General features: G+C 36.2%; 1 protein-coding gene across 4 annotated transcripts; it reads left to right on the top strand.

The window, feature by feature from the left end:
• Positions 1-1,064: 1,064 nt before the first annotated feature.
• Positions 1,065-15,288, top strand: LOC147288607 (inositol hexakisphosphate and diphosphoinositol-pentakisphosphate kinase VIP1-like). Of its 4 annotated transcripts, none has more exons than XM_086239429.1 (30): positions 1,065-1,418; positions 1,545-1,604; positions 1,886-1,932; positions 2,131-2,214; positions 2,865-2,928; positions 3,142-3,295; positions 3,732-3,802; positions 5,608-5,712; positions 6,319-6,411; positions 6,817-6,891; positions 7,401-7,486; positions 7,862-8,068; positions 8,149-8,248; positions 8,336-8,406; positions 8,613-8,694; positions 9,297-9,455; positions 9,658-9,700; positions 10,355-10,437; positions 10,615-10,677; positions 10,754-10,828; positions 10,974-11,093; positions 11,678-11,919; positions 12,207-12,251; positions 12,942-13,008; positions 13,323-13,394; positions 13,659-13,963; positions 14,048-14,105; positions 14,187-14,354; positions 14,544-14,618; positions 14,788-15,288. In XM_086239429.1, the coding sequence occupies exons 1-30, from the start codon at positions 1,350-1,352 to the stop codon at positions 15,049-15,051; spliced, it is 3,207 nt and encodes a 1,068-aa protein (XP_086095555.1). In that variant the 5' UTR covers positions 1,065-1,349; the 3' UTR covers positions 15,052-15,288. The 4 variants fall into 4 exon arrangements, with proteins under 4 accessions (XP_086095555.1, XP_086095554.1, XP_086095553.1 ...); XM_086239428.1 differs by having other exon boundaries at positions 1,065-1,436; positions 14,791-15,288; XM_086239427.1 differs by having other exon boundaries at positions 1,065-1,436.
• The last annotated feature ends 361 nt before the right edge of the window (positions 15,289-15,649 follow it).

Genomic DNA, 15,649 nt, shown 5'->3' with positions numbered 1-15,649 from the left:
AAGTCGTTACAATGTTACATGGATACCACATAGACATGGAGTAGAAGGCGGCTCCACCCAAATATATTGCGTGGTTATGACTTGTGAATTGTCGACATCTTACCATCATATATGGCCAAAACTAGTTTCCATTTTCTGAATATAAGTGTTTTGAAATGTAAGAGTTTTTTCGTGAAAGTTACAAAAATAAGTCCCTCATTAAAAAAAGGTTATTGCGAGTCCACTTTGAAAATTGCCCATTAGAAAATACCCTCAGAACTTGGAAGTTATTGCGAGTCCACTTTGAAAATTAATTTCCCCCATAACCTTGAAGAATATCAAGTTTAATTAATTAGTGGGGAGTACCTAATATGTACGTAAAGGGAAAACAAATCAAGTCTTGGGAGAATATCGCCAGAGCCCAATGGATTTTGGTCAGAAGATCTGGAACGTTAGACCTGCAGATTCCATCAAATTAGTCATTATTTTATGAACAATATTAATTAAATAGAAAAAATTAATAGTTTCGTAAAAAAATTATTTTTTAATTGAAAATTATTTATTTTTTATATTTAATTGACAATAGTTATATAATCAAATAATCTCTGATTGATTTAATTTTTTATAAAAATAATTTTTAATATGTTATCAAAAAAGTGAATAATTCAAATTATGTGTCGACAATTTTGAAATCAAAATTTAGAGAGGTAGAGTGACCTGAGGTAACCCCAAAGGGTAATCTAAGTATTGTTCTTATTTTATTAAGTATTCAACAAATCAAATACCACAAATAGTCAAATACCACCGGTTGTCAAATAATACTAGTAATTTATTTGCAAAAGGCTTAAAGAAATGAACCACATCCACACCGAGTCCCAAGTTGGAGGTGGAGGAGTTGGACAATGACACTGACAGCAAACTTTGCATTTGGAGAGAATCCAAAATCCGTATAGACCTTTCCACGTCCTAATCCTCCCTTTTTGCTGCATATTCCAGAATCCAAGAATGCTTATCTCCAAACATCTCCCTTATAATTATTTATTTATTTATTTCCCTCTTTCTTTTATTTATAGGCAAAAATCAAATCTCCCACTCCTCCAGTGGTGGCTGTTAAAAGCAAAGCACCTCAACTTTTCTCTGTTCCCGACCCGTGAGTCTGACTCACCCGAGTGGGCGCCCCAAGTTTTCTTCGCGAGCTTTGCGTCCGTGCCAATCTTTAACGCCCGCATGCATAAACATACACATATATATATATATATATAGTTGCTTTCTCTGATCGAATGGCGGTGAGTCGCTGATGAGCTTGTTGTTTTGCTCTGTATTTGAGCTGCGAAAGTGAAACAGCTGAGTGCTCTGAGAGAAAGAGAGAGATGGAGGAGGAAGATGAGAGAGGAATTGGAGAGAAGATAAAGGTTGGAGTCTGTGTGATGGAAAAGAAGGTGAAATGCGGCTCCGAGGTTCTCCTTTTCCTTTTTGCTCATTTTTACATACACTCCAAAAAAAAAAAAAATGTAAATAAATTGAACAATGTATGCACACGATGAACCTGTTCATTTTTTATGTAGGTGTTTTCGGCGCCGATGGGACAGATTCTAGAGAGGTTACAAGCGTTTGGTGAATTTGAGGTACTGATTTTGTTTCCATTGAATTTGCGTTTCATATTTGTTCTTGTTGGTTGTTGGATCTGATTATAATTTTTATTTGAGAAGATGAATATGTATTGAATAGTTTTAGGGACTGTTGCATTGTTTTTTTTGGAGCATGGGAGTGTTGCTGAGCCTTTTGTTATGCAAACATATACGCAATATATTTTCCTATACTTTGTCTGTCTGGTGTTGATTAATTAGGAGTTTGTGCGGTGCCAATTTTCTCTTCTTTCTTATACATATTGTGAATCTTCTCGTAGATCACATATTTCGGGGACAAGGTCATTCTTGAAGATCCAATTGAGAGGTACTTTGATATGATTACCTTAACAGTATGTGTTTTTGTGATGATTTGAGAAGTGACTGCGACAACATGAAATGTGTGCGTTTGCATTTTGTGCCTGTGCTTGCGACATGAATGACTGCTGTAGACAGTTTCTGGTGTCATTGTTTCAATACATAAATTTTAGGTGACTAATTTTTTGCAGTGTTATTATCATTTCAGCTGGCCAATTTGTCATTGCTTGATTGCCTTCCATTCCTCTGGCTATCCTCTGGAAAAGGCTGAGGCATATGCTGCCTTAAGGAAGTAAGCTCTATCGTTCTTCATGTACAATCTATTTTGATTCATCTATCCTCTGGAAAATGTTGAGGCATATGTATCATATGTGTGTATATTACGGGGTTTGATTTGCTTCACCTATGAGAATTTCTACCAATTCCTCTTTGATTCATCTTGCCAATAACCATGTCTGCTGAATAGAAACATTAAACTAAAAGTCCATACAAAATGAGCACCTAGGGAAAAAGGGCCATATGCAGATAATGAAGATCCATAAGACTGAATTACCTGGGATGCCTGTGCCCATAAGAATTCGTGGAGCCACCCATTAATCGTAATGGAACTCTGCGCAAAGTTTCCTCCCGTGATATGGTATGCCGACGATTTACTACTGGGAATCGTGGGTGCCAAGAGCTTCTCATAGAAATACAAAAAGCCGGACGGCAGAAAGTGAAAGTTGTTAAAAGACTTCACCCGCTGCTAATGATGCTTCTCGTTTTGTGGGCCATGCCTGTTGGAAAATATTTTATCTTATTTTTGTGATTTTATTAATTTGTTATTTAATATATTTTATTTTTCCTATTCTTTGAAATCTTGGAGGGCAGTTTAATTCTATTTTGTTCTTATCTGTAATGGAAAGTAGTTAATTTCTCTAATTATCCGTTCTTTCCATCCAGACCGTTTCTAGTAAATGAGTTGGAGCCACAACACCTTCTTCATGACCGAAGGAAGGTATATGAGGTATGCTTATGAAACTTCATCTTATTTTGGGGTTTCCATTATAGCCCCTACCTCTCTTTTAATGTTCTCTGACAGCATTTGGTAGAGAATTATTATGTCAAAAATGCACGAGTTCATGCATGAACTTAATGTTTCATTTCTTTTCCCTCTAAAAATATTATGCTTATAAGAATAGAATTTCAAAAACTAAAGCATTACTTTGATGGATTCAAGCACCTTGAAATGTATGGAATCCCTATTCCAAGATATGCCCTTGTCAATAGAGACGTACCGTATCAAGAGCTGGATTATTTTGTTGAGGAAGAAGATTTTGTTGAGGTTCATGGTAATCGTTTCTGGAAGCCATTTGTGGAGAAGCCTGTTGATGGTCAGTTTGTTTCTTATGTCCATGAAGAATTTTTTTAATTTTTTAATTTTTTTTTATATAAGCTAATTTGTTTCTGGAAGCCATTTGTGGAGAAGCCTGTTGATGGTCAGCTTGTCTCTTACATCCATGAATATATATATATATATATTTTATATAAGCTGTTTTTTCTTCACTACATTTTGGCTGATGAATCTATTACTGTTCTTTCTTCATTTGAACCTTTTTTTTGCTAAGTTCTTAAACCTAGCCAGAAAGAGAATGTTACGAGTATCTCTTATTATTGCTATTTTTTCATAAGCTTTTATTGTGCACCTGTTGTTTACAGTTACTTTGTTCTTGCAACATCTCAATTTGACTACTTTTAAGACTCACATCAATATGCAGATGTTTCTTTTCACATCTACGATAATGACTCTTGTGTTTTGCTTCTATGAAGGGGATGATCATAGTATAATGATATACTACCCTAGTTCGGCAGGGGGAGGAATGAAGGAATTGTTTAGGAAGGTGAGTTTTTAACTGTCCATTGTATGATATGGCTCAGAAATAGAGTTTGTGTACATGTGCATGTGCATATGTGTGATACAGAAAGATATTTGAAGCCAAGGTACTTCATCTACGTGAATGGTTAGGAAGTCTTGGTTGATAGTCTGATTAAAATTGTTTTAACTTGTCTGCCTTTTGCTACCAAAACCAAACTTACTCTCTTTGTTGTCAAATTGAATTTGGGGTTAATTTTGACTATTCAAAATGAAAATCTGGTTTAAGTACTTGTGGATGGTTCAGTTTATTACTCAATAGTCATAAGTTCATAACATGGCTGTCAAAGCATTACTGCTATCATCCTACTGATAGGTAATTGTAGCATATCAATAGGTAGGTCCGTTGAAGCCTACCCCAAGCATGTAGCTCTCGCGAGTCTTTCGGTTATAGAACAATCAGTGCCGTCTTGTCTGCAATCTGGGGTTCCGTGAGTTGATCGCCAACGCAGTTAAGCGTCCGGAACTAATAAGCACCATGCAGGTTCACTGATTACTTATGATAAACTTCCCCTTACTTTTAGCTTGAATAGAACACAGAATGAGAGTGAGGCTCCCTCGAAAGGAGTCGAACGATATACTTCAATCTTTAATGGACACCGGGGAAAGGGGGTACTCCCCCACAAGCGATATAGCCTTCTAAAAAGAGAGTAGCTAACTTCTAAACAAAGGGAAAGAAAAAATCTTAATAGTCCTAAGGGGAGAGAGTGATCCACGGGTGTGGAGCACAAACGTAGGAAGAAAGAGTCTTTCTTACTCTAAAAAGTAACCAATGGATTACCATTGAATTGTCTTTATAGTGGGAGTGAGGGAATGGACTCATAGAGCTCTCCTGTTAGCCCAAAAAGCTATAGGGAGAGCGTATACGAGGGAGTGACCGAATGACCCAATGTGTCTTGCTTATATTCTTGATTGAAATCCTTGATTTCACGAGATGAAAATTGAAAGGGAGAGAGTGAGCCACAGGTGTGGCGCACGAACAGTCTCTCGATACTTCAAGGACTTTAATCTTATTTGTTTTTCTTGAATGCAATGTCAAAACAATTGGTTGTTTACCTAGCTTGCCATTCCGATAAGGAATGGAACAAGAGCCGACCTTACTATAATAAATGTAGTTCATAGATGTTACTCTAAGTAGTTAACCTAAGGAATAACCCTAAAGGGCTGCTAAAGACTATAGGCCAAAGGCCCCTTCTTAATAGCACTAAAATAGGGAGATACTTTAGGCTCCTTAAACTAATGTTTTTAGCCCTTCTATTATCCCCGTAGGACTTTATTAAGGATACGCTAACGCTCTCTTAACCTCATACGGAAAAGCGGGAGATACCCCCTCCCCCTTCGGCTGAGTCATCCGGTTGTCCATCGATAACGAGGGCTGCCTGCCTCTTCTAGTTCACCTCCCCTTGGCATGGGTAACCCAAGAAAAAGAAGCCTCGAAAGACCTGATTTCTTGAACTGCCCGACCATTAAGGGTATGGAGCCACCGTCGAGTTTAGTGTAGAAGTTGAGTGAAAGAGGCTTATAAGGGTCACCACTCCCTGTCCTACAATCAACTCGAACGTTCTAGGGAACCAAAAAGAAACAGGTAGGTCCATTGAAGCCTACCCCAAGCATGTAGCTCTCGCGAGTCTTTCGGCTATAGAACAATCAGTGCCGTCTTGTCTGCAGCTGATCCATGAATATGAGAAGTCTGATACTTTATTTATGAGATCTTAAGATTTCTATGTTCATTGTCCATTATTGTTCATATATGTTTTCATTATTTGCTTTTAGGTTGGTAACCGATCTAGTGAGTTCCATCCAGATGTTAGAAGAGTGAGACGTGAAGGCTCTTATATATATGAGGAATTCATGCCAACTGGAGGAACAGATGTCAAGGTTGTATGGCTTGGGTTTGAGATCTTTCATTCTTTTTAATTTTATAAGAAAATGAGGTTCAATGTTCTCTTAAAAGAAAAAAAGGTTAAATGCTCTTCCTGTTACTATTTGGCATGCCTATATCCTTTCAAATTTAATCTAATATATCGTAAACATTTGAAGTTCCATGTCATCATATTTAGTGACAGCAATGCCAGTCAGACAGTTCTATCAGCGTATATTTGCTATTTGAGGCCATTATTTTCTGCTCAAGATTTAAATGTTTCATAAGCCAAATGTAAAATTGATACTTGGAATTGTAAGGTGTGGCTGTCCTTCGTTCATCATATATATGTCTTTGTCATGTTCTTTCTAAATGAATATGGGATTTCTCTTGATCCTCAAAGGCATCAATCAGTCATTGCTTCGATTTTGTTTATTTCCAAGTATCTATTCTGTTGGTTTTAAAATAGCAACTTATCTGGAGTGATGTTGTTATGCACTTCTCTAATTAGTGCATTACTTTTTTCCATTCTAGTTTCTGCAGACACTACTATATTTATGCAATCAGTTATTTCACTTTCATTTTCATAACTAGATGTTTCCTCCTCTTGTCAAATGATATAGGTGTATACGGTGGGCCCCGAATATGCGCATGCGGAGGCAAGGAAGTCTCCTGTTGTTGATGGGGTTGTCATGAGAAATCATGATGGCAAGGAAGTAAGTACTACATATAAGATATGTATGGTTGACTTCTTCTTCTTCTTCATATTCCTCTCTCTCTCTCTCTCTCTCTCTCTCTCATATCTGAAATCTGCAATTCCAATTTCCTGTAATCTTGTTACTTCTTGGGGTATCTACGATAGCAGGCAAATAGTTTCACATGAATCAATCGGAATACCAATATTGGCAGGTTTTTTTTTATTTAGAATGAAAAAGTTATAATGTCTGGTCTAACCAGTGATGTAGTGACCCAATCCCTTAACTTGGTGGTGTCTAGGCCAGGTTTAGCAATTGTAAAGCAGATAGCATGCTGTTAGCAGGAAATACTGGGGTGAAATGATACATTGCTATTACAGAATGAGGGTTGAAAGAGTGATGTTTACTTGTTAATACATTTGACAGGTGAGGTATCCTGTTTTACTGACACCTAATGAGAAGCAAATGGCGAGGGAGGTCTGCATTGCATTTAGGCAAGCGGTATGTAATTGTTTACTGCAACAAGTCTAATTATTAATTTCAGTAAATGGTTTGACGTTGCTTTTAATATTCTTGTTTCTGCTGGTAAGCAAGTTTGTCTGCTGATACTATGGTGATACTGATAGTTGCATTAATCTTACATGTATTGGGATACATTTGTTTTATTTGTGGCCCTTCCCCCCACCTTCTCTTTCTTAAACTTTGTTTTTAATTAAATTTTTCTAGAGCAATGAGTTTTTCCTTAGTCATGCAGATTACTCTTGAGAGTTAACTTAAATTTACTTTCCAGTTCATGTGAGTTGGTTTCATAGATGCAATAGAACCTCTTTACGTGGTTGTTCTAACTTCTAGTGTAGTGTTAGATCGCTATTTATTGTAGAAAGATCATTGTTGCTGAGAATTGTATGGCTGAGTGCATATAAGTAAATTCTTTATATGTCATGCTTTTCTTATTAACTTTTTTTCTTTTTTTAAACTTTGGATTAGTTTTTAAATTCTTCTATTTGCAGGTCTGTGGGTTTGATCTTTTGCGATGTGAGGGACGTTCCTATGTCTGTGATGTGAATGGATGGAGTTTCGTAAAAAACTCCTACAAGTAATGGTCACTACTTTCTTTCTAATTATTTGATTAATCATGATGGTGCCCTAAAGCTGGATTTTCTAGTGTGGTTTCAAATTTCTTAAATACTTTTTCACTTTCAGCATAGCGTTTTCTTTCCAAACTTAAAAATCATTTGTAAAAATTGAAGTGGCTCTTGGTTTGGCTAATTTATATCAGATGTAAAGTTGTCTGTTTGTTTCATATCTCTTACCTATCTCATTAATTTAGAACTTTTCAAACTGGTTTGTATTTTTTCTTCTCTAATTCATTGTTGTGGTGGTTTTATTCAAAATTGAGTTCACAGGCTGAATGGTTGGACTGCAGCAATGGTAATTTTTTGCTGCTTTTAATCTTACTATTGCAATACAGGTATTATGATGATGCTGCTTGTGTGCTCAGGAAGATATTTTTAGATGCTAAAGCTCCTCATCTTTCTTCTACAATTCCACCAATTTTACCATGGAAAGTCAATGAACCAAGCCAACCTTCTGAGGGACTAACTCGTCAAGGAAGTGGAATCATTGGCACATTTGGGCAGTCTGAGGAGCTACGTTGTGTAATTGCTGTTATTCGTCAGTATGTTGTATTTCTCTCACTCTTTTTACTTCTTTTAGTTAAATCCCTTAGGTTCCCTTATCTCTGTTTTGCATTGGCAGTGGTGATAGAACTCCCAAACAGAAGGTAAAGCTGAAGGTTACTGAGGAAAAGCTACTAAACTTGATGCTAAAGTATAATGGGGGACGACCTAGAGCTGAGGTGATCGATTTCTCCTTTTAGACCTTTTTCTGTATCTCACTCGACACATCATATAAACTGATCAGTGTGTTGGTTCTTATTTTGCAGACAAAACTGAAAAGTGCTGTCCAATTGCAAGATCTGTTAGACGCCACACGAATGCTTGTACCTCGTATTAGGTATCGATTTTAACAAAATAAAAATGTCACTATTTTAATGGTTGATGTATGTCATTCATATGAAACTCACCTTCTATCCCTTTTCCCATTCTTTGTAATTCATGTTTAAAGTCATAACAGGAAATGCTAATTCTATTTGCTAGCTGGTTCTCATATTAAGACACTGGTGAGGGTTCTAATTGGTGATTACTCTTTACAATGTCTAGACCAGGTCGAGAAAGTGACAGTGAGGCAGAAGACATTGAGCATGCTGAAAAGCTTCGTCAAGTTAAAGCTGTGCTCGAGGAGGTTACCTCGTTTTGCTTGAACTTTTCTTTATGTAATAATATATGCCCAGTTGTAATATGTTCTTATTGTTCTTTCCTTTATTTATTCAACAGTTGGATTCACCTTCTGTGGTTCTAGGGGTCATGAGTGATTTCTAGTGTATTTTTATTTTTAAAATGAAGTTATTACTTACGTGTCTGTGTTGCTCATTTCATAATGCAATTGGCAACAAAGGTCAAATGTTTTCTAGCCTAACCCTTTTATGACTTACACCAACAATAAGAGGAATGCTCACTTTTTTTTGTGGACTTTGACATTCTTTTCACAGGAAAGCAATCTGTTTTTCTTTTTATAAGATTACTTATGATATATGATGTGAGTTAATCATTAATAAATTAATACCCAAAATTAGGCTGAAAAGATGTGTTAGAGTGAAGCCAATAGTGCTGGAACAATGCCATATAAAGATTGGCTAGTTGTAAAAATGTCTCAATGCACACACACACATATTTATATATTATTTTAATTGAGATTGACACATTTCTTCAAAATTATTTTTGATACACTGTTATACTGACTTATGGTTATAATCATGTGCTGTTTTCATGGATATATTTGTCAAGGGGGGACATTTCTCTGGCATTTATAGGAAGGTTCAACTAAAGCCACTAAAGTGGGTTAAAGTGGCAAAAAGTAACGGAGAAGGTGAGGAGGAACGCCCTGTTGAAGCCCTAATGGTTCTTAAATATGGGGGTGTCCTTACACATGCTGGCAGAAAGCAGGTATTGATCAATTTATGTATCATTCATGTGCTTCTGGATTCTAATTTGTATTCGCATATTTGATCAATTCTCTAACAGCTAGTATACTTTTGGAAAGTCATTGTGTCTAATACATTTAAGAACCCTCATAATCATAAGCTCATATTATTATAATATTTCATTTTTCTTTGTTTTAATCTTTTCTTCTTTCACTTGTTTGCAGGCTGAGGAACTGGGTAGATATTTTCGGAATAATATGTATCCAGGTTATAGCTCAGTTCTTTTCATTTTATTTTCTGTAATATCAACTTGTTTGCCTGTTTAGTGGGAACATCTATGTTTAAAAGATTTTGGTTTCCCCTTTATTCTTTTCTTCCAATTTTTTCTGTGCGAAGACAGAGAGTTCAATACAATCAGATAGCTTTCTATTAGAATATCGTTGACTGACTAAAGTTGGATTATAGCTTATCTACTTTGGTTTTGCACCGTACGTTAAGTCTTTGTGCTTGTGTACATCCTTGAGATCATTATGTGAACATAAGAGTGTTAAATTTGTGCTTTATTAATAAGCAGCTTGCTGTATTTCATCCTGCCACAGTGTGTAGCAAAAATAAGATATCTATGTCTTTTCAACTCGAGCTAGATTTCGCACATTTATGGATGAAAACCTTAAGGAAACTATTTGCTTTGTTGGTGTAGCCATTATTTTCCTTAAGGTAGTTTAAAAATCCTAAAGTAAAATCTGGACCATTGTTTTCCTGTTGCTCATTACTTGTGTTTGGAGGAACATGTTTTTACTTGAAATCCATTTCAAGGAGTTTTCGAAGAAATAGCCAGCTTTGCAGGTCACTCACAATGCAACTTCATTTAACATTTATTTCTTTCGGCACTTCTGATGATGAATTTTGACACGATTTCAGGTGAAGGTACTGGCCTGCTTCGCCTCCATAGCACCTATCGTCATGATCTTAAAATCTACAGCTCTGATGAGGGCCGTGTGCAGGTATAACCTCATAAGTGCTCACAAGTTTATATAGTTTGAATATATTGTTCCCTTTATCTTTCTGTCTTGTTTGCTCTCTAAAATTTAGTGGAGTAAATTTCCTGATTTGTATGATCATTGACCCCTGAGTTTGCCATCATTAATGAGTTACATTATTTACATGGTATTTGTTTACAGATGTCTGCAGCTGCATTTGCCAAAGGCCTACTTGATCTAGAAGGGCAGCTAACACCAATCCTGGTCTGTAGTTTGTAACATAATTGTGACAGCTTTTGGAAGTTGAGTTTGCATGACTGACTTTATTCCCTTTTTTAAGGTTTCCCTTGTTAGCAAGGACTCCTCTATGCTGGATGGACTTGACAATGCAAGTGTTGAGATGGAAGAAGCAAAGGTTTGTCATGATTTTACACAGGCTAGGGGGAATTGGAAATCCCATAATTGAGAAGGCTTATTTAACAATAATGTAATGAATGTGATCATTTGATTCTTTCTTTGCTACATAATTGAGATCCTTTTTCCACATAATATATTTGCAGGCTAGGTTGAATGAGATCATAACTTCTGGTGTAAAGACAGTTCATAGTAGTGGAACATCTCCTTGGATGGCTGATGGAGGTGGACTGCCTTCAAATGCTTCTGAACTTCTTCCCAAACTGGTAATTGCATTCTGTTTGCTTATCTGCATGCTGTATCAGTCCTCATATCCTTTATTATTCTTCATTTAGTTGCATGGCAATAAAATTTTTCCAAAGTATAATAGACAAATTCAAATATTGGCAAATATAGATATCCAAAGTAATAAGAATGAAGGTGTTTAAGCTTTTTATCATCCCAGAATCAACCTAAATTTTTGCAGGTTTTCCTCCACAGCGATATCCTCCAAATTTGGAATGGATTGGCGTGGTTTCTCTATGCCTAGGACACTAGAATATGGAACCATGAATCAAATAGGGATTGGGATAAAAATGGTCCAATCATGCCTTAATCTGGTGGGTCAAAACGGGCCCTGCAATTCTCAAATGATATACCTTGGTTGGATCTGGTGGATCCACAAGTTCATTCTTATTTGAGCATTTGCACTCACTTCTAGTCGAGTGATGCAGTTATGACATATTACTTGCACTCTATTCTATTTCCTTTTGCTTATTCTAGTATTCAGTTCACCGCTATTGTCAGACTGCAATAGTTTTGTGCCTAAGCTTGCCAAATAATGCTTAAGCTGTTATCATTTAATGAATAGGTAGCATTGACTAAGAAGGTCACTGAACAAGTAAGAATGCTAGCTAAGGACGAAGATGAGGAACTTACAAAGACAAGCTCATATGATGTGATACCTCCTTATGACCAAGCAAAAGCCCTTGGTAAGACTAACATTGATGTTGATCGTATTGCTGCTGGATTACCATGTGGTAGTGAGGGATTCCTTCTGATGTATGCTCGTTGGAGAAAGCTTGTAAGGGACTTGTACAATGAGCGAAAAGAGTAAGTGCTACCATATTTTTTATTTGATTGTTGTGTTTGGATGTAAGTTGCTGTGGTTTCAACTTGCATCTATTTAAATTCTTTCCCGTGCAAGGCATACAAGGTGTAAGGATTTTTGAAGTTCTGGAATCTCTTTGGCATCAAACCATTTTAAATTTTTGATATTTCAGCTTTCAAATTCTTTTTAATTTCAACTTAATTGTGGCTGAAAATGATGTGATTGCTAAACATAAGATTCAAGTTCTTGAATATGACAGTTTTTTTTTACATTGTGGATTTACTGGCAGACGATTTGACATAACACAAATTCCAGATGTTTATGACTCCTGCAAGTAAGTTGTCAGTTTTCATCTCTTTTGGATAACCAAATTTATGCAATTAGCTATCACTCGTCTGTGATTATTTTGCTCCGTTATTGTTCTTGAAGTTTTATTCCTTGTATTCCCTTGGTGTTTTTCTAATAACATTGTGTTTCTTATAAAAAAAATATGTAATTGGATTCAAAACCCAATCTTACTATAAATAGAAAGCTGTTCATGGCCACATAGAGAAAGTAGCTCATTGTGCTTTCCCATACTTTATCACCTGATCTTGTCCAAAATAGCTCATGCGGGACTATGCAATTATCATAATTGTATAAGGGAAGTCAGTTGCAGGGGTATGCCATATTAATTGTGTTGTTCTGGACTGTTCAAGTGGTTGAACACATCAGTACATGTTAAATACATGCATGAATTTGTGCAGGCATGATATTCTCATACCAGAGATGGTAAATACAGAAGAGCTGAATTTATAATATATCAGAATCTGAGGAAAATTTGTTTAGCTTTCTATTAACTTAAGCCAAGCACTTTGAATTCTATAATTATCTTATGCTGCATCACAAAATAATTAAGTTAAAAACCATACTTATCAGTTTATCACAATTCAAAATTTATCACTGGATGCCACTATGGTCTTAAAATACTCTTGAGCTGTCGTTTTGCTGACTGTGATTTGTTCAATTTGTTATCACTTGACAGATATGATCTCCTGCACAATGCACATCTTAATCTAGAAGGTCTGAATGAGCTCTTCAAAGTTGCTCAGGTACAGACAATTAGGATGTGAGGATTCTTTTATTTTATGGTGAAGCATGTCTGTTGTACTCATTATCCCCCTTCAACTTATTTCCAGCTATCCTGCAACTTCTGTTTGGAGCATTGTGCCTTACTGTTTTAAAAGAGATTGTTCTCCTTTTCAATTGAAAAACTCAGAAGTTTCCATATGAATCTCTTATACCTATATATATATATATATATATATATATATAATCACCTCTTCTTGGTAGGCATGCCAAATGTTAATTTAGGTGGGTTTATCATCACAGTTAGCCTGAGTCCTATGTGATATTGTAATTGCAGTTACTTGCAGATGGTGTCATCCCAAATGAGTATGGCATTAATCCAGCACAGAAGCTCAAGATTGGTTCAAAGGTAACCTTTATGCTAGAAAAGTCTTGAATCCCCTATGGTTCAAGTAGTGGACAGAATATGCATATTCTTGGCTCCTTTAGACTTTTTGAAGTCACTTGATGGTCCTGTGACTGCAAAAATACACCAATCCATGCATTCGCCCCGATTTCTTGTTGGCCAATTGCATATTGTACACTGATCTGTTTAGATACCTTATATTCATTCCACATCATATTGTATCTTTACTCCCTACTGATATTCTATATTCTTTTCCTTTTTATTTAGATTGCTCGTCGTTTATTGGGTAAGATAATGATTGATCTGAGGAATACTCGTGAAGAAGCCATCAGCGTTGCTGAACCAAAGAGTAATCAGGATGAACATTCAAAGTTGACTAATTCTGAAAAGGAAGATAAGGAATACCAAACAAAGCTTCATGCTAAGAATGAGGACAGAAAATCTAGCCCAGGTGAAATGTCCAAGCTTTACATTAAGACTGACGAGGTGAGGAGATCTAGTACAACAAGTGATATATCAATGGAACAGGATGACGACGATGATAAAGAGACCCAATATCGTTTGGATCCAAAGTAATATAAGACCCTCCTCCCCCCTGTTATTGACCATTCGAATCATGAACTATTTATATTGAAAATTTATCTTTATTTTCTCAGCTATGCAAATGTCAGAACACCTGAACGCCACGTGCGAACGCGCCTTTACTTTACATCAGTGAGTATACATTTTTCTATGAGGTTTTATATTGAAAAACAGTAATTTATGTAAATTTAATTTAACTTTTTGGAATGACAGGAATCTCATATCCACTCTCTCATGAATGTTCTCCGTTATTGTAACCTGGATGAATCTCTTCAAGGAGAGGATAGCCTCATTTGCTATAGTGCTTTGGAGCGATTATACAATACTAAGGAGCTTGACTACATGAGTTATATAGTGCTGAGGATGTTTGAGAACACAGCGGTAAGTAAATAGGATTCCCAGGGTACTGGTTATTTAGTAGTTTTAATGTGACAGTCAATTCTCAGAGCTAATGTTATGAGACCCCATTTATGTTTATTGTTATAATCAGCCACTCGGCCACTCGTTGTCATTAGTATTACTATGGAGACTTAAGCTGAGACGAATATATTTTTGAAACTGAAATTGCAGGTAGCTTTAGAAGACCCAAAAAAATTTCGTGTAGAATTGACCTTTAGTCGTGGTGCAGATCTTTCACCATTGGAGGTAATGCATCTTCAATTATAGTAAACTGTTATCATTGAATGAATCAAAAAGTGTTCCTAACAAAGAGATACACAGGAATATCAATAAAGTGCAAAGGAATGGAATCAACTATGCGAGTTGTCTGTACTTGTTCAAAAACCTAAGCTGTGTATTTTCTATTGATTGGCAGAAGAATGACAGTGAGGCTGCTTCATTGCATCAAGAGCACACACTACCAATTATGGGTCCGGAGAGGCTGCAAGATATGGGATCATATCTCACACTGGATAAAATGGAGAAAATGATTCGCTCATTTGCAATGCCTGCAGAAGATTTTCCTCCACCATCAACCCCGGCAGGATTCTCGGGGTATTTCTCAAAAAGTGCAGCAGTGCTTGAGCGCCTGGTAAATCTCTGGCCTTTCCATAAGCATGCTAATTGTAATGGAAAGTAGCAAGTACCTTCCTCCCCACCCTTTTACTTCTCACATTCTTTGGCTTTTTCAATCTTGATTCACATGAACTTTGGTTGGTTGAACAACCGAGGTCAGTTTTGACTACTTCTAGAGAAATTTTGGAAGACTGACAAGTGATGATTACAAATAAATGTTAGGTAACCCTGTTAGTTGTTACCAAGAAAAAAAGAAGGTAACCTGTTAGTTGAAATTGAGAGCCTGCATCTCTCTTTTATCTCTTTTATCTCTATCTCTCTTTATCTCCCTCACCCTTTCTTTTTCTTATATATATTATTTTCTTCTATTAATTTGAATTACAATATCAAATGACTTCTCCGCAAGTTCTCACTGTTGCCTATTTTGGAAATGGGCACCTCAAGAAGCTTTACTGTATGGTCTGATCATGCGCTTGAGGAAGAACTGCTGTAATATTCCTGTGCCAAGATCACAAGAAAATCATTTAAATTCACCTTTATAACTTAGTTGTATCTATTCGCACGTGTTGGAACTCGAATTCAAGAAAATGCTCGCCTGGTGTTTCAAAGACCCTTATCTTATAAATGTAAGCAATTATATAATATCTCTTTATCAAAAACAA

The sequence above is a fragment of the Dryas octopetala genome, chromosome 4, assembly GCF_963921425.1.
Source record: "Dryas octopetala chromosome 4, drDryOcto1.1, whole genome shotgun sequence".
NCBI classification, from domain to species: Eukaryota; Viridiplantae; Streptophyta; class Magnoliopsida; order Rosales; family Rosaceae; genus Dryas; species Dryas octopetala.
Note: the sequence above shows the minus strand (reverse complement) of the source record. Positions and strands in the feature narration are given on the sequence as shown.